A 25,648-nucleotide genomic window follows, 5' to 3' on the forward strand; every position below is an offset into this window, starting at 1 on the left:
GTGGTGTTTGCATGTTCTTCCCAGGCTGGTGTGGTTTTTCTCTGGATACTCCACATCCCAAAAACATGCATCATAGGCTAATTGTAAGCTAATTTGTTCCTAGGTATGATTATGAATGGCGTTTCGTCTCCTTGTGCCATGCGATTGGATGCCAACCCATTCAAAGTGTCTCTTGTCTGGTGCTTGTGGTAGGCAGGAAAAGGCTCCAGCACCCCCCGCGACCCTAAAGGTAAGTGGAACTGAAAATTAACTAATGCATGAATTTTATAAACACCAATTAAAACAATAGCAAACGGTGATTATTTATTCATTCACTGCTAATGATTTAATGCAATAATTCGCGTTTTTTTCTGACTGCGAACTAAGAGGGACTAACCTCACCTTCGGCGGAAGGATGCAAAATTATGAGTCGAAGTGCAGCTGTGCAACAGGATAGCACGTGGCGACGCATATCCATCCGCTTGATTCCCCGTCCGCTGGTTCACGTTTTTTAGGGTCGTTCTTGATTTACGAAACATGTCACGACTTAAAGTTGGTTTACTGCGATTTTATTTCTGCTAAACAAGTTGAAACGTGACCAAGCATCTTGCGTGAGGCTCAGTGTGGAGGAGGGGCTGAAAACTAGCTAACTACAGATGTGGACTAGTTGACGTCGTCTTCAAGACCCCGAGTGACTTCCCTCCTATTGGACTAGCAGGTATGTTTGTATGATTTATTCTAGACTTCGTCGCTTTTTGTCTGTGCCCTCGACCATAGACTGACACTTTATTCATTTTGTTACGCCTTAAGCGCCTCGGGCGTGTTGAAGACAAGTCGGGAGATTTTGGCTGGGCTAACATCCGCAGCATCCTCTAGTATTAGCATAGATAGTCGTGCTTAGTGTTAACTCCATTCAAAATGTGCGCCGTTCTCTGTCGTTTGTTATTGACGTCACGAGTGAGGTCAAGGGTCGAGATTGTTTTCGTTTTTTTCGCTATTGGCATTTGTTGTTTTTTAAATGTTGGAGCATGACGTCATTAGGCATCCAAGACCATGGGGGGTTGTTTCCGGGTTTTTTTTTTTTTTTAAGGGGAGTCATTTATTTTGGGAAAATTGATTAGAATGGAAAGATAAGGTTGTATTTTAAGATTATTTAACAAATATAGTACTTTTTTGTAATGAAGAAAAGCGTCTAAACAACTTCCAGCGCACTTTTTTGAGGACATGTTAGTATTAGCAACAAGTTGGCATTTGTGGACACTTGCATGTCAAGAGCGTGTCAGAATAAATAAAGGAAGGTGACCTTGTGTTGGTAGTTTCGCTAAGGAAGAAAAAAAAAAGTCAGGTGAGGGATCAAACGTTCACGTGTAATGTCCATACAGTCACATTCCTGAGGAGGTTAAAAGGTGATGGGATTAAAAAAAACAATGGTCACTTGACCAAGTCCGATTGACGGGATTACCACTAGAAAAAAAGGCATTTCTAGAAGGACATTTGTTTGTTAACCCATTAGCTGCCGTTGATGAATGAATGGCCCTTCATTTGTCCCCTCCCAACCCTAATGATAGGATTTCTGGCAATAGGTTATGATAGTGCAGCCTGAGATTACCTTTTTTCATTCATTTTTCCATGGGCTCTCCCACCAGGGAGGGCGTCGCCTCTTCAATTGCTGTATTGAATTACAGAAGTGAACGCCCATTAATCAGAAGGTGGTCTAATGTGTATTCCCTTTCTCACTCTCTCTCATTCTGTCTTTGTCTCTCTCCCCCCACCCCCCTTAAATCCCACCCGCTATTTGATGCCCCCTCCCGTCTCCAGCGGCTTGACTCCAGTTGTTGGTAGCCGGCCGGCGCCAGTCGTGGGGAGCCCGTCAGCATGGCCGAACGGGACGCAGATTCTGGCGGCGTGCGTCTGAAGCAGGAAATTTCCCTACTGCACGGCGTCTGCCTCATCGTGGGCAACATGATCGGCTCCGGCATCTTCGTGTCACCCAAGGTAAGGTAAAGAAAGGGGCCGCTAAATGGTACCAATCGCCGTCGAGAGAGCGCGACTTTACAGATTTTAGCATTCCGGTAATTAAACATTAACTGCACTGTTCAAACAGAAGGGAAAAGAGTTATGGGCTTCTAATGTTAGCTCCCATTTCAAGGGAATCTTATAGGTCTACTTTTATGACTTTGACCTATATAGGAGTATTTTCTGTGAAAATATCCCCATGTGAGAGGATAAATAAAGCCATGAAGATAACACTCATGGAAAATGTTCCAAGTCCAAAAAGCTGACTTTTTTTACAGATTTCTGGACAGTCAATTTAAAAAAAATATTTTTAAAAAAATCAGTGTTTAGAAAATGAAGTGCATCAACCTCATGTTTTACAAGAAAAAATGAATGTAAAAGTTCAGTAGTCTAAAACTAAATATTTATAGTTTATTTTTCCCCGTTTTTAAAAAAAGAAAATGTATTTACAATAGATCATTGGGCCCTCCCAGTCAAAATGAATTAGACGTTTAGTGCCGTCAATGGCAGCCACAGAAGTCCAAAATCGACGCAAATTGGGAGTTTGACGTCGCTTTCGTAGAAGAGTAAAGTTTCCACGCTGTGGCCCGTCTCAAATATCGCACGCTGTACACAAAATGCAGTAATGCAATACACTTGCACTTTTTTGGCCAGCTGAACTCAAAAGTGGCTCAGAACCAATGGCGACTCAAGTTTAACCCACTGCGCTTCTTCCTTTCGCCGCAGGGGGTGCTGTTGCACACTGGCTCTTATGGTTTGTCGCTGGTCATCTGGGGAGTGGGAGGCGTCTTCTCCGTCTTCGGCGCCCTGTGTTACGCCGAACTGGGGACCACCATCCGGAAATCCGGGGCGTCCTACGCCTACATTCTGGAGGCCTTCGGGAGCTTCATGGCGTTCATCCGGTAGGCGGGGCCGCCCACGGCAACCGGCCCACGGCAACCGGCCCACGGCGACCGGCCCACGGCGACCGGCCCGACCGACATGTGGCCGTCGCGGCTTACCGTTTTTTTGTTTCTCCTCAGGCTGTGGACGTCCTTGTTGATCGTGGAACCGGCGTGCCAGGCGGTCATCGCCTTGACCTTCTCCAGCTACTTGGTTCAGCCCTTTTTCACCACGTGTCCCGCCCCCTATTACGCCGTCCGCCTCATCGCTGCTGCCATTATAGGTAAGTTCTGAACTTTTTTTTGTCCTTGCGCATGTATGCGCTAAGTTAGTATTAAACGACATAGTAAAGGCTTTTTTTTCTTAAACGACATAGTATAGTAAGGCTTATTTTGTAAACGACATAGTATAGTAAGGCTTTGTTCCGTAAAAAACGACATAGTATAGTAAGGCTTTTTACTTTAAAAACGACATAGTATTGTAAGGCTTTTTACTTTAAAAACGACATAGTACAGTAAGGCTTTTTACTTCAAAAAACGACATAGTATAGTAAGGCTTTTTCTTAAAAAAAAAACGACATAGTATAGTAAGGCTTTTTACTTCAGAAAACGACATAGTATAGTAAGGCTTTTTACTTCAAAAAACGACATAGTATAGTAAGGCTTTTTACTTCAAAATACGACATAGTATAGTAAGGCTTTTTACTTCAAAAAACGACATAGTATAGTAAGGCTTTTTACTTCAAAATATGACATAGTATAGTAAGGCTTTTTACCTCAGAAAACGACATAGTATAGTAAGGCTTTTTACTTCAAAAAACGACATAGTATAGTAAGGCTTTTTACTTCAAAAAACGACATAGTATAGTAAGGCTTTTTACTTCAAAAAACGACATAGTATAGTAAGGCTTTTTACTTCAAAAAACGACATAGTATAGTAAGGCTTTTTATCGCCAAAAACGACATAGTATAGTAAGGCTTTTTTTTCGCCAAAAAAAAATGACATAGTATAGTAAGGCTTTTTATCGCCAAAAACGACATAGTATAGTAAGGCTTTTTATCGCAAAAAAACGACATAGTATAGTAAGGCTTTTTACTTCAAAAAACGACATAGTATAGTAAGGCTTTTCATCGCCAAAAACGACATAGTATAGTAAGGCTTTTTATCGCCAAAAACGACATAGTATAGTAAGGCTTTTTATCGCAAAAAAACAACATAGTATAGTAAGGCTTTTTACTTCAAAAAACGACATAGTATAGTAAGGCTTTTTACTTCAAAAAAACGACATAGTATAGTAAGGCTTTTTACTTCAAAAAACGACATAGTATAGTAAGGCTTTTTACTTCAAAATACGACATAGTATAGTAAGGCTTTTTACTTCAAAAAACGACATAGTATAGTAAGGCTTTTTATCGCCAAAAAACGACATAGTATAGTAAGGCTTTTTATCGCCAAAAAACGACATAGTATAGTAAGGCTTTTTATCGCAAAAAAAACGACATAGTATAGTAAGGCTTTTTACTTCAAAAAACGACATAGTATAGTAAGGCTTTTCTTCCTAAAACGACATAGTATAGTAAGGCTTATTTCGTAAACGACATAGTATAGTAAGGCTTTTTACTTCAAAAAACGACATAGTATTGTAAGGCTTTTTCTTCAAAAAAACGACATAGTATAGTATGGCTTTTTTTCTTTAAAAAATGACAGTGTTTATTAAGGCTTTAAAAAAACAGACACAACCATATAGAGTAAGGCGTTTTAATTAAAACAACAACAACAAAAAGACCATGTATAGTAAGGCTGACTCAGCTTGTATCCCACTTAAGTCTTTCCCTGATTTTGTCTTTTTGTTTCTTGTCAGGCCTGCTGACATGCGTCAACTGCATGAAAGTCAAGTGGGGCGCCATTCTTCAGGTCATCTCCACCGTGGCCAAAGTCTTGGCGCTCATCGTCATCATCATCACCGGCCTCGTCAAACTTGGCCAAGGTACGGACGGACGGACGGGCCTCTCCCGACGGGAAAAACGTCACCACTTTGCCCATCCCGTTGGCTGGCGACTTGAACGTAGCGATGCTCTTGACGTCTGCCGACAGGTTTCAACCAGAACTTTGAGGAGTCTTTCCGAGGCTCCAAGCTGAACGCGGGCGACATGGCGCTGGCGCTTTACTCCGCTCTCTATTCCTACTCCGGTTGGGACACGCTCAACTTCATCACTGAAGAGATCAAGAATCCAGAAAGGTACAAAATCAACAGAAAGAATGACACAAGTCTTAATTGTGTGTTAACTCCAAATTACCTTCTTAGAAATGCCATTCTGACATTCTTTTGGTGTTGTTTTTGCGCTGGCAGGAACCTCCCACTGAGCATCGCCATTTCCATGCCTATCGTCACCATCATCTACATCTTGACCAACGTGGCTTACTACGTGGTGATGGACGCCGACCAGGTCCTCGCTAGCGAAGCCGTCGCAGTGGTGAGTGCTCTTGTCAGTCCGCCGTCCCTCCCGACAGATGGATTGCCAGTGCACTGCACTTCCTGTGGGTGGATTTAACTGCATTAGCCTGCCTTAATTGTTTGCACGTGGCCTTCGCCGCCGGTTCGCCCTCAGACGTTCGCGGACGAGGTCCTGGGCTGGGCCCGCTGGCTGATCCCGCTCTCGGTGGCCATTTCTTGTTACGGCGGACTCAACTCTTCCATCATCGCCGCGTCCAGGTGGGATTTTACTTCAATTTTTCTTTTGTAACGTATGCCGTGGGTGTACTTAACGTAGCTGTTTTTCTTTCAGGTTGTTTTACGCCGGCTCGCGAGAAGGTCACCTCCCTAACGTGCTGTCCATGATCCACGTGCAGCGTTTCACTCCAATTCCCGCGCTGCTCTTTAATGTAAGGGAAATAGATTGGCGTCAGTGAAGAGAAGGATTGAATTTTAAATTGTTTTCATAGGGCGCCATGTCGCTCATCTACCTGTCGGTACCGGACGTCTTCCAACTGATCAACTACTTCAGCTTCAACTACTGGCTCTTCATCGGCCTGTCCATCGTCAGCCTCATCTACCTTCGCTTCAAGGCCCCCGACTTGCACCGGCCCGTCAAGGTAGGTGGCCTCCCCTCGTCTTCTTCTTTTTTATATCTGCAAATGACTTGATGACTTTCCTTTCCTTTGCAGCTGTCCTTGTTCTTCCCGGTGGTGTACAGCCTGTGCAGCCTCTTCCTGGTGGTCATGCCGCTCTACAGCGACACCATCAACTCCCTGGTGGGCATCGGCGTGGCGCTCTCCGGCGTGCCCGTCTACTTCCTGTGCCTCCACCTGCCGCGCAGCTCCCGGCCCGCCTTCCTGGAAAAAATCATATGTAAGCAATTGCCATTGTCATCCAATGTTTTGCCTAGAAAAGCTCTGCTGATGACACGCTAGCAAAGCATGCTTTAACATTGCTATGAATTGCTGTAAATAATAAATGAATATATTTTTTTGCAAAGTAAAGATATAGTAAGGCTTTGTTCCTTAAAAAATGACATAGTATAGTAAGGCTTTTTATCGCCAAAAACGACATAGTATAGTAAGGCTTTTTATCGCCAAAAACGACATAGTATAGTAAGGCTTTTTTTTTCGCAAAAAAACGACATAGTATAGTAAGGCTTTTTTTCGCAAAAAAAACGACATAGTATAGTAAGGCTTTTTTCCGCAAAAAAACGACATAGTATAGTAAGGCTTTTTATCGCCAAAAACGACATAGTATAGTAAGGCTTTTTATCGCCAAAAACGACATAGTATAGTAAGGCTTTTTATTGCCAAAAACGACATAGTATAGTAAGGCTTTTTATCGCCAAAAAACGACATAGTATAGTAAGGCTTTTTATCGCCAAAAACGACATAGTATAGTAAGGCTTTTTTTCGCAAAAAACGACATAGTATAGTAAGGCTTTTTTTCGCCAAAAAACGACATAGTATAGTAAGGCTTTTTTTCGCCAAAAAACGACATAGTATAGTAAGGCTTTTTATCGCCAAAAAACGACATAGTATAGTAAGGCTTTTTTTTGCAAAAAAACGACATAGTATAGTAAGGCTTTTTATCGCCAAAAACGACATAGTATAGTAAGGCTTTTTTTCGCCAAAAAACGACATAGTATAGTAAGGCTTTTTTTCGCCAAAAAACGACATAGTATAGTAAGGCTTTTTATCGCCAAAAACGACATAGTATAGTAAGGCTTTTTATCGCCAAAAACGACATAGTATAGTAAGGCTTTTTTTTCGCAAAAAAAAACGACATAGTATAGTAAGGCTTTTTATCGCCAAAAACGACATAGTATAGTAAGGCTTTTTTTCGCAAAAAAACGACATAGTATAGTAAGGCTTTTTTTCGCCAAAAAACGACATAGTATAGTAAGGCTTTTTTTTCGCAAAAAAAAGTCATAGTATAGTAAGGCTTTTTATCCCCAAAAACGACATAGTATAGTAAGGCTTTTTTTTCGCAAAAAAAACGTCATAGTATAGTAAGGCTTTTTATCCCCAAAAACGACATAGTATAGTAAGGCTTTTTTCGCAAAAAACGACATAGTATAGTAAGGCTTTTTTCGCAAAAAAACGACATAGTATAGTAAGGCTTTTTATCCCCAAAAACGACATAGTATAGTAAGGCTTTTTTTTCGCAAAAAAACGACATAGTATAGTAAGGCTTTTTTCGCAAAAAAACGACATAGTATAGTAAGGCTTTTTTTCGCAAAAAAACGACATAGTATAGTAAAGCTTTTTATCGCCAAAAACAACATAGTATAGTAAGGCTTTTTTCGCAAAAAAACGACATAGTATAGTAAGGCTTTTTTTGCGCAAAAAAACGACATAATATAGTAAGGCTTTTTTTCGCAAAAAAACAACATAGTATAGTAAGGCTTCTTATCGCCAAAAACGACATAGTATAGCAAGGCTTTTTTTTCGCAAAAAAAACGACATAGTATAGTAAGGCTTTTTATCGCCAAAAACAACATAGTATAGTAAGGCTTTTTTCGCAAAAAAACGACATAGTATAGTAAGGCTTTTTTTGCGCAAAAAAACGACATAGTATAGTAAGGCTTTTTATCGCCAAAAACGACATAGTATAGTAAGGCTTTTTTTCGCAAAAAAACGACATAGTATAGTAAGGCTTTTTTTCGCAAAAAAACGACATAGTATAGTAAGGCTTTTTTTTCGCAAAAAAACGACATAGTATAGTAAGGCTTTTTATCGCCAAAAACGACATAGTATAGTAAGGCTGTTTATCGCAAAAAAACGACATAGTATAGTAAGGCTTTTTATTGCCAAAAACGACATAGTATAGTAAGGCTTTTTATCGCCAAAAAACGACATAGTATAGTAAGGCTTTTTTTCGCAAAAAAACGACATAGTATAGTAAGGCTTTTTAATCGCCAAAAACGACATAGTATAGTAAGGCTTTTTTCGCAAAAAAACGACATAGTATAGTAAGGCTTCTTATCGCCAAAAACGACATAGTATAGTAAGGCTTTTTTTTCGCAAAAAAACGACATGGTATAGTAGGGCTTTTTATCGCCAAAAACGACATAGTAAGGCTTTTTTTGCGCAAAAAAACGACATAGTATAGTAAGGCTTTTTTTGCGCAAAAAAACGACATAGTATAGTAAGGCTTTTTATCGCCAAAAACGACATAGTATAGTAAGGCTTTTTATCGCCAAAAACGACATAGTATAGTAAGGCTTTTTTTTCGCAAAAAAACGACATAGTATAGTAAGGCTTTTTATCGCCAAAAACGACATAGTATAGTAAGGCTTTTTATCGCCAAAAAACGACATAGTATAGTAAGGCTTTTTATCGCCAAAAACGACATAGTATAGTAAGGCTTTTTTTCGCAAAAAAACGACATAGTATAGTAAGGCTTTTTTTCGCAAAAAAACGACATAGTATAGTAAGGCTTTTTTTCGCCAAAAAACGACATAGTATAGTAAGGCTTTTTATCGCCAAAAACGACATAGTATAGTAAGGCTTTTTTCGCAAAAAAACGACATAGTATAGGAAGGCTTTTTTCGCAAAAAAACGACATAGTATAGTAAGGCTTTTTTTTCGCAAAAAAACGACATAGTATAGTAAGGCTTCTTATCGCCAAAAACGACATAGTATAGTAAGGCTTTTTTTCGCAAAAAAACGACATAGTATAGTAAGGCTTTTTATCGCCAAAAACGACATAGTATAGTAAGGCTTTTTATCGCCAAAAACGACATAGTATAGTAAGGCTTTTTTTTCGAAAAAAAAACGACATAGTATAGTAAGGCTTTTTTTCGCAAAAAAACGACATAGTATAGTAAGGCTTTTTTTCGCAAAAAAACGACATAGTATAGTAAGGCTTTTTATCGCCAAAAACGACATAGTATAGTAAGGCTTTTTATCGCCAAAAAACGACATAGTATAGTAAGGCTTTTTATCGCCAAAAACGACATAGTATAGTAAGGCTTTTTTCGAAAAAAAAACGACATAGTATAGTAAGGCTTTTTTTCGCAAAAAAACGACATAGTATAGTAAGGCTTTTTTTTCGCAAAAAAACGACATAGTATAGTAAGGCTTTTTTTCGCCAAAAAACGACATAGTATAGTAAGGCTTTTTATCGCCAAAAACGACATAGTATAGTAAGGCTTTTTTTCGCAAAAAAACGACATAGTATAGTAAGGCTTTTTTTCGCAAAAAAACGACATAGTATAGTAAGGCTTTTTTTTCGCAAAAAAACGACATAGTATAGTAAGGCTTTTTTTCGCAAAAAAACGACATAGTATAGTAAGGCTTTTTATCGCCAAAAACGACATAGTATAGTAAGGCTTTTTATCGCAAAAAAACGACATAGTATAGTAAGGCTTTTTATTGCCAAAAACGACATAGTATAGTAAGGCTTTTTATCGCCAAAAAACGACATAGTATAGTAAGGCTTTTTTTCGCAAAAAAACGACATAGTATAGTAAGGCTTTTTAATCGCCAAAAACGACATAGTATAGTAAGGCTTTTTTCGCAAAAAAACGACATAGTATAGTAAGGCTTCTTATCGCCAAAAACGACATAGTATAGTAAGGCTTTTTTTTCGCAAAAAAACGACATGGTATAGTAGGGCTTTTTATCGCCAAAAACGACATAGTAAGGCTTTTTTTGCGCAAAAAAACGACATAGTATAGTAAGGCTTTTTTTGCGCAAAAAAACGACATAGTATAGTAAGGCTTTTTATCGCCAAAAACGACATAGTATAGTAAGGCTTTTTATCGCCAAAAACGACATAGTATAGTAAGGCTTTTTTTTCGCAAAAAAACGACATAGTATAGTAAGGCTTTTTATCGCCAAAAACGACATAGTATAGTAAGGCTTTTTATCGCCAAAAAACGACATAGTATAGTAAGGCTTTTTATCGCCAAAAACGACATAGTATAGTAAGGCTTTTTTTCGCAAAAAAACGACATAGTATAGTAAGGCTTTTTTTCGCAAAAAAACGACATAGTATAGTAAGGCTTTTTTTCGCCAAAAAACGACATAGTATAGTAAGGCTTTTTATCGCCAAAAACGACATAGTATAGTAAGGCTTTTTTCGCAAAAAAACGACATAGTATAGGAAGGCTTTTTTCGCAAAAAAACGACATAGTATAGTAAGGCTTTTTTTTCGCAAAAAAACGACATAGTATAGTAAGGCTTCTTATCGCCAAAAACGACATAGTATAGTAAGGCTTTTTTTCGCAAAAAAACGACATAGTATAGTAAGGCTTTTTATCGCCAAAAACGACATAGTATAGTAAGGCTTTTTATCGGCAAAAACGACATAGTATAGTAAGGCTTTTTTTTCGAAAAAAAAACGACATAGTATAGTAAGGCTTTTTTTCGCAAAAAAACGACATAGTATAGTAAGGCTTTTTTTCGCAAAAAAACGACATAGTATAGTAAGGCTTTTTATCGCCAAAAACGACATAGTATAGTAAGGCTTTTTATCGCCAAAAAACGACATAGTATAGTAAGGCTTTTTATCGCCAAAAACGACATAGTATAGTAAGGCTTTTTTTTCGCAAAAAAACGACATAGTATAGTAAGGCTTTTTTTCGCCAAAAAACGACATAGTATAGTAAGGCTTTTTATCGCCAAAAACGACATAGTATAGTAAGGCTTTTTTCGCAAAAAAACGACATAGTATAGTAAGGCTTCTTATCGCCAAAAACGACATAGTATAGTAAGGCTTTTTTTTCGCAAAAAAACGACATGGTATAGTAGGGCTTTTTATCGCCAAAAACGACATAGTAAGGCTTTTTTTGCGCAAAAAAACGACATAGTATAGTAAGGCTTTTTTGCGCAAAAAAACGACATAGTATAGTAAGGCTTTTTATCGCCAAAAACGACATAGTATAGTAAGGCTTTTTATCGCCAAAAACGACATAGTATAGTAAGGCTTTTTTTTCGCAAAAAAACGACATAGTATAGTAAGGCTTTTTATCGCCAAAAACGACATAGTATAGTAAGGCTTTTTATCGCCAAAAAACGACATAGTATAGTAAGGCTTTTTATCGCCAAAAACGACATAGTATAGTAAGGCTTTTTTTCGCAAAAAAACGACATAGTATAGTAAGGCTTTTTTTCGCAAAAAAACGACATAGTATAGTAAGGCTTTTTTTCGCCAAAAAACGACATAGTATAGTAAGGCTTTTTATCGCCAAAAACGACATAGTATAGTAAGGCTTTTTTCGCAAAAAAACGACATAGTATAGGAAGGCTTTTTTCGCAAAAAAACGACATAGTATAGTAAGGCTTTTTTTTCGCAAAAAAACGACATAGTATAGTAAGGCTTCTTATCGCCAAAAACGACATAGTATAGTAAGGCTTTTTTTCGCAAAAAAACGACATAGTATAGTAAGGCTTTTTATCGCCAAAAACGACATAGTATAGTAAGGCTTTTTATCGCCAAAAACGACATAGTATAGTAAGGCTTTTTTTTCGAAAAAAAAACGACATAGTATAGTAAGGCTTTTTTTCGCAAAAAAACGACATAGTATAGTAAGGCTTTTTTTCGCAAAAAAACGACATAGTATAGTAAGGCTTTTTATCGCCAAAAACGACATAGTATAGTAAGGCTTTTTATCGCCAAAAAACGACATAGTATAGTAAGGCTTTTTATCGCCAAAAACGACATAGTATAGTAAGGCTTTTTTTTCGCAAAAAAACGACATAGTATAGTAAGGCTTTTTTTCGCCAAAAAACGACATAGTATAGTAAGGCTTTTTATCGCCAAAAACGACATAGTATAGTAAGGCTTTTTTTCGCAAAAAAACGACATAGTATAGTAAGGCTTTTTTTCGCAAAAAAACGACATAGTATAGTAAGGCTTTTTTTTCGCAAAAAAACGACATAGTATAGTAAGGCTTTTTTTCGCAAAAAAACGACATAGTATAGTAAGGCTTTTTATCGCCAAAAACGACATAGTATAGTAAGGCTTTTTTCGCAAAAAAACGACATAGTATAGGAAGGCTTTTTTCGCAAAAAAACGACATAGTATAGTAAGGCTTTTTTTTCGCAAAAAAACGACATAGTATAGTAAGGCTTCTTATCGCCAAAAACGACATAGTATAGTAAGGCTTTTTTTCGCAAAAAAACGACATAGTATAGTAAGGCTTTTTATCGCCAAAAACGACATAGTATAGTAAGGCTTTTTTTTCGAAAAAAAAACGACATAGTATAGTAAGGCTTTTTTTCGCAAAAAAACGACATAGTATAGTAAGGCTTTTTTTCGCAAAAAAACGACATAGTATAGTAAGGCTTTTTATCGCCAAAAACGACATAGTATAGTAAGGCTTTTTATCGCCAAAAAACGACATAGTATAGTAAGGCTTTTTATCGCCAAAAACGACATAGTATAGTAAGGCTTTTTTCGAAAAAAAAACGACATAGTATAGTAAGGCTTTTTTTCGCAAAAAAACGACATAGTATAGTAAGGCTTTTTTTTCGCAAAAAAACGACATAGTATAGTAAGGCTTTTTTTCGCAAAAAAACGACATAGTATAGTAAGGCTTTTTATCGCCAAAAACGACATAGTATAGTAAGGCTTTTTTTCGCAAAAAAACGACATAGTATAGTAAGGCTTTTTTTCGCAAAAAAACGACATAGTATAGTAAGGCTTTTTTTTCGCAAAAAAACGACATAGTATAGTAAGGCTTTTTTTCGCAAAAAAACGACATAGTATAGTAAGGCTTTTTATCGCCAAAAACGACAGAGTATAGTAAGGCTTTTTATCGCAAAAAAACGACATAGTATAGTAAGGCTTTTTATTGCCAAAAACGACATAGTATAGTAAGGCTTTTTATCGCCAAAAAACGACATAGTATAGTAAGGCTTTTTTTCGCAAAAAACGACATAGTATAGTAAGGCTTTTTATCGCCAAAAACGACATAGTATAGTAAGGCTTTTTTTCGAAAAAAAACGACATAGTATAGCAAGGCTTTTTTTCGCAAAAAAACGACATAGTATAGTAAGGCTTTTTTTCGCCAAAAAACGACATAGTATAGTAAGGCTTTTTTCGCAAAAAAACGACATAGTATAGTAAGGCTTTTTTTGCGCAAAAAAACGACATAGTATAGTAAGGCTTTTTTTGCGCAAAAAAACGACATAGTATAGTAAGGCTTTTTTTCGCCAAAAAACGACATAGTATAGTTAGGCTTTTTATCGCCAAAAACAACATAGTATAGTAAGGCTTTTTTCGCAAAAAAACGACATAGTATAGTGAGGCTTTTTTTGCGCAAAAAAACGACATAGTATAGTAAGGCTTTTTTTCGCAAAAAAACGACATAGTATAGTAAGGTTTTTTTTTCGCAAAAAAACGACATAGTATAGTAAGGCTTTTTTTCGCAAAAAAACGACATAGTATAGTAAGGCTTTTTATCGCCAAAAACGACATAGTATAGTAAGGCTTTTTTTCGCAAAAAACGACATAGTATAGTAAGGCTTTTTTTCTCGCCAAAAACGACATAGTATAGTAAGGCTTTTTTTTCGCAAAAAAACGACATGGTATAGTATGGCTTTTTATCGCCAAAAACGACATAGTATAGTAAGGCTTTTTTTCGCAAAAAAACGACATAGTATAGTAAGGCTTTTTATCGCCAAAAACGACATAGTATAGTAAGGCTTTTTTTCGCAAAAAACGACATAGTATAGTAAGGCTTTTTTTCTCGCCAAAAACGACATAGTATAGTAAGGCTTTTTTTTTCGCAAAAAAACGACATGGTATAGTATGGCTTTTTATCGCCAAAAACGACATAGTATAGTAAGGCTTTTTTTCGCAAAAAAACGACATAGTATAGTAAGGCTTTTTTTCGCAAAAAAACGACATAGTATAGTAAGGCTTTTTTTCGCAAAAAAACGACATAGTATAGTAAGGCTTTTTTTTCGCAAAAAACGACATAGTATAGTAAGGTTTTTTATCGCCAAAAACGACATAGTATAGTAAAGCTTTTTATCGCCAAAAAACGACATAGTATAGTAAGGCTTTTTTTTCGCAAAAAAAAACGACATAGTATAGTAAGGCTTTTTATCGCCAAAAACGACATAGTATAGTAAGGCTTTTTTTCCGCAAAAAAACGACAAAGGCAAAGGTTTAGAAATATTAAATTGAATTGATCACTTACTGTTTTCTCGGTCTCTCTCTTTCTTCCAGACGTGGTATCGTCTTACATCCAGAAATTGTGCTACTGTTGCGTGGCGTCTACCGACCTCGACCTGGACAACATCGACCCTGACAAGATGGAGTGAAAAGAAGACAATCAGACATTTTGTTTTTCTTTCTTCTTAGAAGAAAAAGCGGTACGCTCCGGCACACTTTCACAGATGCTAATAAACCACTAGCTGCCATTTTGGGAGAAAAAAAGATTTCAACACGCAGTCTTAAAACATGGTTGAATATGTCTTAAATTAAAAGATCAAACTTTTCAAATGGATTATATTGTACTTTAAAATGCTGGTTACTTTAGTCATTCACACCCGGGTCCAAAAAAAGCTGCGTTAAAATTATTCCTTAAATTAGGAGTGGAAGTTTTTCTTCAAAGGAAATGACATCAATAGTATGTAAAGTATATAAATTTGATTTTTTTCTGCTAAATTTCAATTTTTAAGGAATAATTGTTTATTTTCCTAATAATGCTCTGATGTTACTGAAAGTTCAAATAGTTATTGTATTATAGTTTATTGACATTTCTTCAAAAAAGACAATTGCATATTAAGAATGTATTTTCTTGTAATGTTTGCGAGCTCAGGGTCGCGCTATCGTTCACGTTTTTAATCATTTCACGGTGCCTTTGGATTATTTCACCTCCTCTTTTGCAGCGCACATGGGTTTGGGGGGGGGGGGGTTGCGTTGATGTTAGCATCACAGTGGTGTGCCTTGCGTCTAGTTCAATGCAGTATTTTCGTGTGGGAATTTCTCAGAAAGCTTCCTTAATTAACAGAAAATTTGACAAGTATTTCTAGTATTGTGCCTCTAATTGTTGTGGCGTCTTGCTATGATTACAATATATACAAATGTAGCTTTCAGCAAGAATATGCTAGCATTTAAAAAGAAATATATTCAATAGATAGACATATATTTTATCTTCCTAAATCAGAATTTTCAATCAAAACTGTTGCTGTTAGTTTCATGTTGAATTTTTCTGTCACTGCCAAATAAGTCAATGTGCCAAAATGTCTTATTTATTGAGAACAAACACTTGCGTGAATTATTGTTGTTATTGTTTTTTAAAGAAATGTGAATAAAGTGGATTTTTCAGTTGACACCAAAGATATGTCTGTGTTTAAATTGGTCATTTTGTCTAATTTTGGGGGATTCTGGGGAAGGGCTGGCAGCAATCATTGGACCAAGTCAAAATAGATTGGTCGCCTGATCGTGGTCTGCATTGTTGGTAGCGGCAGGATAACCGAGCGTGGCGTCAAATTGCACCTGGCCGCAGTCAGTGGGCGTTCTGATTGGTGGAGGCAAGTCAGACGCACTGGAGTTATGTTGCACTGACTGCCTGCTAAATTAAATATGACCGCAGGCAGCACTTTGCCATCTTCCTCCGTGGGACCAAGTTGCCGTCGCACAGAGGATGAAAGCAGGAAGTGGCGGTGCCGTTCTTATGGACACTTGAATTGTTTATAATTCATTTTTTTTGAGGTGGGGCCATCAAATTTGGGACGATGGAGCATCTGGACTGGTTCCGGAAGCGACAGCGCCTCCGACCCAGGGAGTTAAATCGTAAGTTCTGACACAAAATGTTAGTGTGCGTCTACTTTAAGCTTCCCGTCGGATTGAAATGTTTATTTTAATCTAATTTTAGAGTTTGTTTTATATAAAATTTAGTTTTCATTATTATTTTAAAGTGTTAACTTTTAACTATTAGCTTTAACTTGCTATTACAGTGGCAACATGTTCATATTTTACAATGCTAACATTAGATTTTTTTCACTATAGACATTTATTAAGTAAAGAATTTTAAATTTTTGTTTATTTTAAAATTATTGGCTTCATTTAAGATGGATTTTACATTTAGATTTTATTTTGATTATTTTTATTATTCTATTCTTGGCCAGAGGAGGGCGCCCTAAACGATATTTTAACCACTATTTCAGTTTTTTTAACATAGACATTATTGTTGTAATAAAACAGTAGTTTGTCACTTACCTGTCAATCAAAACTGCCTCCTCACATGGCTGTAAAATCCTTGATGAGCATGAAACATCTCCATGGCAACAGGAAGATTCTGCAGGGTTAAAAAAAGAAAAACAATCACATCACCGTTCAACTTTTAATACCATTGACGTTCATTCGTACTCTCCCAGTCCAAATAAATTGGACCCCTAGAGTCGAAGTCGAGTAAATCTAGTGTTCGAGAGCGCTAAGCTGTCATCGCGGAACAATAGTGCAATAAAAAATCCTTGAAAATGAGCTACTAATTGGCTGATAAAGCATCTGCTCACCATCATGTCTGGAAACTCGATATGAATCCGATCCAATTAGCTCGACGCTAAACAGATTAGCTCATTTTCCCGCTAGCGTGTTTTTTTCGCATTAGCACGACTGTATAAAAAGTCATCGGGCTCAATTCATATCGGCATTTTTTTTTGGTTTTTGTGAGTTTGTGGCGGTGGTCTGGAAATCTTTTTCAATGGGTTTTTTGTCCGTGTTTGTCAGTTAGACAGATGACAAACGTGGGTGGCCCTGTGGAAGCACAATTGGGTGCTTTGAGGGAACGTTTTCACGATTAAGTGTTAAAGTCGTGCTTTACGCTTGACAAAACAAAGCTCCGAGTGAATGATGTAATCATCTGCTAGCCGGGTGGGGTCAGGAAACAAACAACTTCCTGTCCCACGCCACCCGAACGCATCGCAACGGCAAAAAGAGGGAAGTGCAACTTTCTGAAAGCGGACCTGGAAGGAGGAGGAGGCTTAGCCAATAAGAACGCTGATAACCATTCGCGGAGGAGAACTATGATGAGTCATTTACAAAAAAGATTGCAACATGCATTTTCAGAACTATCAATATCAAAATTAAGGACTTTTTAGGGTGGCACGTTCGCCTCGCAGTTCTGAGATCGAGGGTTCAATCCCCGGTGGGTTCTGTGTGGAGTTTGCATGTTCACTGGGTACTCACATATCTCTGTTTGTCTTCTTATGCCCTGGGATTGGCTGGGTATTCTCCACATGCTGTCCATAGTTGGATGGGATAGGCTCCAGCACCCTCTGCGATCTTAGTGAAGATACTGAAAAATAAAAGGGAAAAAAAGGCAGGTTAATAAAAAAATTGAAACAATGGTGTAAACATTAAAACATGAAAACGTGAAACTACGAGAGAACAAATTAATTTTTGGGAGAAAATCCCGTTCAAAATCTCTTTATGGTTTCCGATCATGATGAAATGTCTGAATGGCTCCAAAGTGTCAAGGAGCGTTGGGTGCCAGTCGCCATTGTCTTTTTGGTCGGCCGCTTTGCCCTTTGCTTCCGTGACAAAAAGCCAATTGTGGAGACGCAAGAAAAAAAAAAAAGACAAAAGCACTTAAGAAAACATTGTCAGTGGCCAGAGAAAAGCATTTGTGGAGCGCCACTTTGATGTTGTTGGTCATGCAGTGTCGCCACCGCCGCCGGGTCAAGACCTTAAACCATATATGGACAAAAACATATGGCTACTCTTACAGTATGTATTTTCTTTGCATTACTTGCTTATCCTTGAATGGGCCTTAGAATACTGCAATAGTTGTGATCTACCTAGCGAATGCACCCTGAATATGCGAATTTCATCACTTTTGTTGCAATTTCCCTTTTTTTAAGCAGTGAAAGTTGCTCAAGATGCTGCAAAATGGCTTTTTAATCGTATTTATCGCTTTTAAAATGGTGAAGTTATACATGGTCAATTTAAAACAGACATTATTTTAAACATTTTTGAGGTGATTAAATACAAAAACTGAACAATAATAAGCACTTAAACGCACCGCCACCTTTTATTCCAAATCCAAGTGACCTCTAATGCAGTCCATTTGTGATATTAAATCTAGCAGTGGTGATGTTTTGAGTTGAAATGAAGTGCCGTGAGCCAAAATGAGCCAAAATGAGCGAAAATGAGCAAAAATGAGCTGGTCCCGAGTTCCCCCCCCCCCCCCCCCCCCCGAGGGCTAGTCTTAAAGAAAAGTGCTAATGAAGGCCTACTTTCCATTTCCATTGGCTCCAATAGGAAATGACTCAGGAAAACAAAAAAAAACATAATTACGTAATTACTTCTCCTGACAAGTTATAATTTTTTGTCCTTCAGAAATTGTCTATGCGGTCCTTGGCTCTATATATTTACTTATTTTTAAATAAAATGCAATTTGCTAGTCTTTTGTCCCTGCGATTGGCTGGCGACCAATCCGGGGTGACCTGCACCTGGTGCTCATAGTTGACTGGGATGGGCTCCAGCTCCCCCCGCGTGCCTTGTGAGAAAAACGACATTGTTATTGTAACATTTGAGATTTTTTTTTTGTATTTGTTGGATTTTAAGATAAGCCATTTTGTTTGGATTTTCCCAATGACGACGTTCCCGCTAATCATTTGTCGGCCGTACGAGCACGCGCCGCGCCGCGCTCTGACTTTGCGCAGGATGTTACGAAAGCGTCCCCCCCCCCCCAGTCGGTGAAAGTTGCTCAGTAGAGCGCTGGCGTTGGTGTGCGCGACCGCAAGACACAAAAAGACGGAGAAAAGCGCGCTGGGGATGGCCGAGGACGACGCCGCCGCCGCCGACGAGATGCGCCAAGAGGCGGAAGATTTCTTCTGTGAGGATGGTAGGATCAGCAAACTATGTCAAACTATGTTGGACCACTAAAATGGTTGGGAAATTTTAAAGAGTAATCTGTTTGCTTGTTTTTTAAATCCATTTTTAAATCTACGATTGCCGTATAGAATGGATCTATTTTAATATTGGATTGAATTAGAAAAAAGCAAAATATATGGATATTCTCTTTCTTTATTCATTTTTTTGAATGTTCAAAAAAAATCTAAATATATTTTTTATGGAATTAAAAAATAGTCGGTAATATACTGAAAAGTACTTTTAATTTAAAATGACGTTCAAATTTAAATACCATTGGCACAACAGAAATTGTATTTTGGCCCTAAGAATATATTTAGATACGACTGGCCTCAAGTTTGACACCCCTTAAATTAAGCCGTTTTGTCGTAGTTTTTTCTAAATATAAAGAGATGGTGCGCCACCTTGTGCACGGGTGGAAGAGTGGGCTTTTAGTCGACGTTGTTGCAGTAGAAATTTGTTGATTTTTGACAGATTTTGATGAACTAGCTCGGCAAAAACTTCATTTACAATTGTTAATTATCCAGAATGACGTTTTTCTGTGCATACTCTATTGTTATCTTTTATTCATTTGTCGTTGACTGAACCAATTTGAGTTGAAAAGCTGTCGTAGGAAAGGCGTCGAGCCTCAAGTCCACTGGAAAAGGAAAGCTAACATTAGACCGGCTGCCCGATTATTTATAGGAAGAACAAAAGCACAAAAAAGGGAAGGCGGCTCATTTCATAACAAAGACGGACGGACGGGCACGACAGCGCTCATTTTATAAACACTTTTTGTACTTGCCATGTATTTTGGGCCCGCGGCAAACTATTTTGTAAGTGCGCCAGCTTTGTTGGCTTTTTCATATTTGTTTGGTGTTCAGAAAGTTGTTTTTTTTCTGGGTGGGGCAACCCCAGCCCCCCACAATGTTTACTGTCAGGCATTCCAGTCTCCTAAAAACGGGAAACACCAGTGGAATTTTTTGGGGGGAACGGCCACGGGACGGACGGATTTCGCATGACGGTGACAAACGCGCAACACCTGACGACGAGGTTTTTGCTGGCCAGACGTTGGTTGGGTCTCGTGCAAAAAAAAAAAAAACCAACTAACAGTAAATTTAGAGTGGCGAGCTAGTAATTACAGGCCCGACTTTACGGCAGCTGTTGCGTCTTCGTGTAAGACGCTGGTAGAAAATAAGCGTGTTGGGCTACGGGCTGAAATTTGAGGCTCGACCTCAAAAGTGCGCTAAAATGTATACAACTTAGGTCACTTTCGGCAACTTTCAAATCTCAGACTGGGGAATTATTTTAGTCTATGTTTTGTCAAAAGGAGTACAGTAATACATTGAGGACTGGATCCAGCTCATGTGTCAATTTACTCGTATGTCAAATCAAATGTTCCCATAGAAACTCGTATGTCAAAGCATTCGTTTCTCAACGTCAAGGTTTTTTTTCCCTGATCGGGCCCCCCTTTTTTTTCTTCTTTTAATCTGTTCCTTTCTTCTTGACTAGCGGTTTAATGCCAAGTGAGGGATGAAAAGGGACAAAAGCATTTTGTCGCTTCTTGGAAGGACGTTTGCTCAATTGGATTTGGACGCAGGCGGCGGAACAGCGAGTCCGTCCCACTGCAGCGGCCAATTAGCGTGACTTGCACAGAGATGAACGCTCTGAAAAATACTAGGATGATAAACGGCGCTCCTCCGGTGGCTGCACGAAACGCACCGGAAGACGGACACATTAAGAGTAATGGCGGCCATTATGTTACTTCAGAGACGCTCTTATTGACTCCCCAGCCTGTTTTGGACTGCCGTTAACTCATTCGCTGCCAGTTCGTTTAGTAGACGATTCACAGAGGATGTTTTTGTGGGAGTTAGTCATGGAATATTCGTTTTTATTAAGAACACGGCCTTAATGGGGTTAGAGGTCAATTTGTTTTTAGTTTTCCTTTGAAATCATTTTAAACTGAATTCCATTGTAAGATTAAATAATGTTATAAAACAGGAATAAAGCCTTTAAAAAGTAAAAAAAAACACTTGTAACAATTGCAAACATGTCGTATTTTAGCTCTGCTAATGTGACCTTTTTGTTCTTTTGAGTCTACCGTCCGTCTACAAACGCGGAAGTCAAAAATCTTGCCTGGCCACGCCCCCTCCGCCTCCTATTGGCCGACGGTTGCCCAGGAGGAGCAAAGCGAACACAAACTGGAATGTGTGGGAGTGGGAGCACTAGTAGTGGACTGGACGGCAGCAGAAGCCCAATACCCATAGCTTTTCTTTTCTTGTTTTGTTTTGTTCTTCCCTTATTATCTGCAATTTGCGGAAAAAATCGGATTGTTAGGTAGGGGGGGGAGGAGAAAAATGTTTGGAGGTTGCCACCCGGCTGAACGAGTGGTCGGATGGATGGAGGGGAGCAGGTAGAGCAGCCTGGAAAAAAGCCCTGAGCAGCCGGCCGCCTTAGTGGACCAAAAAGGGAAATCCAGATTGGCAAAGGTGAGTACAAAGTCTACCTTTTCTTTCCCACTGGGTCAGTGGAGCATGGCTGATGCCTTCAGGGGCATTATGGAAGAAAGCCAGCGGGATTTTAGCCAATATACTCTGAGGACACGGTGGTGCGTTTGAGGACGCGCGAATAACAGACGTATCCGTTCTATTTTTATCTCTCCTTTGCCCCCCCCCCCCACCTCCTTATGTGTCCTTAAGATATCAAACTACAAGTGACATGTGCTGAGCTTTCTTATGAAATGATTATTTTGCTTTGATGTGATGCGCAGCTCTGGTTGTTTTTTGGTCGGATTTCTATCTGCGGGTTGTTTTACGGTGGACGTTCTTTTGGAACGGTGGATGGTTAGAGATGAGGAAAAATGATTAGCCACAAAAAAAGATGAATTTGAAGTTTGTTGGCATGGGGAAGGAAGTTGACGGGGGATTTTTGGAATTGCCCTTCTAATAATCCCCCAGTTATGACCAGTTGTTTGTTGTTAGGCAAAATCTGTTGTGCAAAATTATGCTTAATCTGACTAGAATTTTAGATAAGGAGCATATTTTTAACGTTTTCCTAAAAAGCGCCTGATGCAAAATCCCAATCAACCCTGCAGTGATTTAGTGTCTTATTTACATCAAAATATGACGTATTTTTCCCCGTCTAAAAGTCCATTTCTAAAGAAATAGCATATATGAATTGCCATAGGAAATGGGCCACTAGGTCACCTGCCCCTAACATTAGTTTGTCATTTGTCACCACTATAAGGGATGTCCATTTTGACTTGGTTTTCCATCTATCTGCTTCCTCTGCTTCCTCTGCTTGTTTTTTTGTGTTTTTTGTGTGTGTTTCTCCCACGCAGCGCGAGGATTTGTGACATGTTTATGTGTCGAATGTGTGTCATCCTCTAATGTGGTTTTGCGTTACCCCTGAGTCACCCAGCGGCTTAAAGCTGCCCTTTACTTTCAATCTCTCTCTCTTTCTCGCTCCCCATTTGTTTATATGGGCACTTGGGGGGTGTAAAAAAAAGGAGCTTATTTAATTCCATTGTGTTAGGAAGGGGCCCCCACCTTTGTGCTGCAGAAGGGTGAAAGGTCAGCGTTTTGGTCTGATACCAACCAAAGTGGATGTATCTGCTAGTAAGATAAGATAAAATGGCTTTTTAAAAAGCAAATTTAGATTTTTTTTATCACTGTTTTTTTTATCCACTGGTCTCAATGGCAATATTCAATCCAAAATGGCCAACTCTAGCATTTGTGTTTCTACATTTCTTCTTCTGCAAATAAGATGCAAGTATTAAATGAAACTTAATTCGCTGCCACCCCTCCCATATACACATGGATTGGACGTCTATTGATCAAAGCGACAGCACGCGAGTTAAAAGCCTTTAACTGAGCCATCATAGCGATAACTTAACATTAAAGTATGTAATAATGCAGTATTCCAAATAATAATATTTTTACTAAAAAAATTATCCGCTTAACAGGTGATGGAATCGCAGCAATACGATTGTATACTATTGCTAATTATTATAGTGCAACATGAAGTTTTGATGAGGCCCGTCTGTTATCGTGCGCCATTTTGCGTAAATGAAGACGCGGCGATGCCGTTTTTAAACATTTTCTATATTTAACTTGACGGGGCTAGGCGACCAATCTATTTTGAGTGGGAACTGGACGTGGAGCGCCGTCAACGGCCGTTCAAAGTTAGAGAAAAACTTACTTAGACACGAAAAAATGTGGAGGTTGAAGATTTTTGGAGTTGACTGCCTTTGATTTGGTTAAGTGGCTTTCCTTTGCCCGTCTGCCAGCATGTTTGAGCTGCGGCGGAGGCTGTGGCGTCTGTTCCCAGGCTCTCTCTCCCTCTATTTGTCTATCTATCTATCTTTTCCGGAACCCTCTTTCCAACACTAGGCATGTCGCGCACATGCTCCTTTCCACACGGGCCCTTCAGCAAAGTCTCATTAAGGGAATTACGCCGACGGCGTGGATTGGAGGATTCGTCCTCCCTTTTTTTTGTGCTTTTCTCAGGGGGAGGGGAAGCCTCCCCCAAGTCCGCTTAAAATATAAATGTCCCTTTAACACTATAGCGAGTTGTGAGGATAGAATCAATGTTACCCTTTGAATTAACGTTTTGAACAAAATATTTCACATTCTTCTTCTAAAATCCATTTCTACATCAAAACATGACCCAAAAAATGTGTCATTTCCCTGCAAAAATCCAATCTTTTAGCACTTTCTACCAAATAGTGATTTCTAGTGGCACATAAACAATCCATAATGAGCCCAGTGTTGTTCCCCACTTCCAACTGCATGTGTTCCTCCATCTGTTTAGCCTTTTTTTTCTTTTTTAAAGAGGGATGTGGTGGGGGTGTAATCATAAATGGAGCCCCCCTTGCATTCTTACTGAAGGAGTGCCCTCCTAAAAGTCATTTCTACCACACAACAAGCTAGCTAGCCTGCTAAGCTAAGCGACATTCTTCCTTCCTGCATTCCCATTGGCTAAAAGTATGTGGCACCTCTGTACGCTCCCCAAAACTTAGTTTAGTCCAGCTGCCGTCCGTCACACTGAAGCAAATAACTCAACAGCCAGATTATCAGCTCAGACCCCCCTCAAACGCTGGCGGCCATCGGCCAGCTGCTACCCGCCAGAGGTGCGCCTCAAAGTATCATGTGACGCATGTGCCATGTGCCACGTGCGTGCCACGGCACCCCCTCCCCCCCTCCACTCTAATACTGTAAGTGTAAAGAGGCTAGAGTATTAATATTAACCCTCCGTGAAAGATGGTTCAAACAACCCCCCTCCCGATATAGATTCTCGACGAGGGGAGGGGCCTCAGATAGACGGCGATGCCAGGAATGGGGAAATTGGAAAGTGGGGCAAAACCAAGGAGCTGTAAAATAGGGGGGGAAGGGTCAAGACAGGACGCGCCGGTTCAACTCGCGTTCAGAATGGCGACGTTTTTTTTTTTATACGAATTTTGGTGACAAGGGGGAAAGAATTTGTATCTTCAAAGCTGATGGCGTCGCAGTCAGTACTTAGCACTTAAGGCAAGTGATTGCAGGGCTTGACGAGCCGGAACAGGCCCGACTGTCAGATAACCTCGCACTCGAGGCTCTGCTGTCACTCAAGCGGCCATTTTGAAATGGGCTTTTAAAAGGGTTGACATTATTTTCATTTTGAATGAGTGACAAAGCAATTATATAACCCCGAATGCTAAATTAATACGACGTAAGAAGACTTTGCGCCACCTATCGGTTACTTCGATCCGCTATACTTTTCTTTTAAAGAAAAAAAAGTCAAACGACGGTTTATTGGGTCAATTTAGTTTCTTTTTAGAGGCAGGAATGAAGCCGAGAGTGTGTGTTATCCCGAGGCCATCGAACGCAACGCTATGATCCCAGCAGTGGTCGCTGCTATCAGTGAAAGGAATGTTTGTGTTCTCATGCTAAAAAGCCGCTTGAAACAACCGAGCCGATCTCTGTTTGCCTAGTGGCCGCATTCCAACATCCCGCTTGCCTTTCCGCCAATGGTGAGAATTTTTGGAAACCAAAAAAATAAAGTTTAAACGCTTAACCATGTGATAAGATGTGACTCGATTTCATGTGGGCCGGAACATAACTTTGACACATGATGTAGACGAAGTGACCTAAGGTAAAATAAACATTGACAAGGAATTGCCATAAGACTTCTAAAAAAAAGTAATTCGCATCCATAATTTGAAGTGGGAATTAATAGTAGCGCACTTGCAGCATTCCTCACTCTTGAGCGTCCAGAAGGCCGCTTTCCCATGCTGGCAAACAAAGATGGCGTTCCGTTTCACCCGGCTGAATGCCTCGGCCTGCCTGCCAGTCAGCCTATTCAAGTCTTAAAGGGCCGGCGTACAATGGCGTCCTCACATGAGAGCTTTCTTGCCGTGTTTTGGGGAGTTGGGGGGGACGGGAGGGGGTGGTCTCGCAAGGAAATGGGATTTCAAACGCTATTCAACTGTAAAAG

At 39.2% G+C, this 25,648-nt stretch overlaps 2 protein-coding genes and 1 long non-coding RNA gene across 8 annotated transcripts in view; 2 read left to right on the forward strand and 1 right to left on the reverse strand.

Annotated features, from left to right (window-relative positions):
* LOC144214620 (Y+L amino acid transporter 2) lies at positions 1–14,822 on the forward strand. The gene is made up of 13 exons (XM_077743172.1): positions 1–229; positions 567–697; positions 1,798–1,974; positions 2,722–2,897; positions 3,018–3,160; positions 4,739–4,864; positions 4,972–5,116; positions 5,228–5,351; positions 5,487–5,590; positions 5,664–5,760; positions 5,821–5,970; positions 6,043–6,226; positions 14,543–14,822. The coding sequence occupies exons 3-13, from the start codon at positions 1,855–1,857 to the stop codon at positions 14,635–14,637; spliced, it is 1,464 nt and encodes a 487-aa protein (XP_077599298.1). The 5' UTR covers positions 1–229; positions 567–697; positions 1,798–1,854; the 3' UTR covers positions 14,638–14,822.
* The window catches only part of LOC144214631 (uncharacterized), a 25,424-nt gene continuing 4,345 nt past the window's right edge, over positions 4,570–25,648 (reverse strand). Inside the window, exons 3-8 of one of the 2 annotated variants that reach the window (XR_013330261.1) lie at positions 17,510–17,618; positions 16,541–16,619; positions 14,514–14,620; positions 5,842–6,210; positions 5,175–5,748; positions 4,570–5,091 (exon numbers count right to left, since the gene is read on the reverse strand). This is a non-coding gene — a long non-coding RNA (uncharacterized LOC144214631). Of the gene's footprint in view, positions 5,092–5,174; positions 5,754–5,841; positions 6,211–14,513; positions 14,621–16,540; positions 16,620–17,509; positions 17,619–25,648 lie in introns of both variants that reach the window. The other variant, XR_013330260.1, reaches the window with a different exon arrangement.
* Positions 17,947–25,648, forward strand: part of ripor2 (RHO family interacting cell polarization regulator 2) — a 19,736-nt gene continuing 12,034 nt past the window's right edge. For 2 of the 5 annotated variants that reach the window (XM_077743161.1, XM_077743162.1), the window contains exon 1: positions 17,947–18,049. In XM_077743161.1, coding sequence (XP_077599287.1) covers positions 17,965–18,049 — 85 coding nt within the window. In that variant the 5' untranslated portion in view covers positions 17,947–17,964. Of the gene's footprint in view, positions 18,050–19,028; positions 19,170–21,356; positions 21,664–25,648 lie in introns of those variants that run through there. The other 3 variants (XM_077743163.1, XM_077743164.1, XM_077743165.1) reach the window with 3 other exon arrangements.

This window comes from Stigmatopora nigra, chromosome 21 (genome assembly GCF_051989575.1).
Source record: "Stigmatopora nigra isolate UIUO_SnigA chromosome 21, RoL_Snig_1.1, whole genome shotgun sequence".
Lineage (NCBI taxonomy): Eukaryota > Metazoa > Chordata > Actinopteri > Syngnathiformes > Syngnathidae > Stigmatopora > Stigmatopora nigra.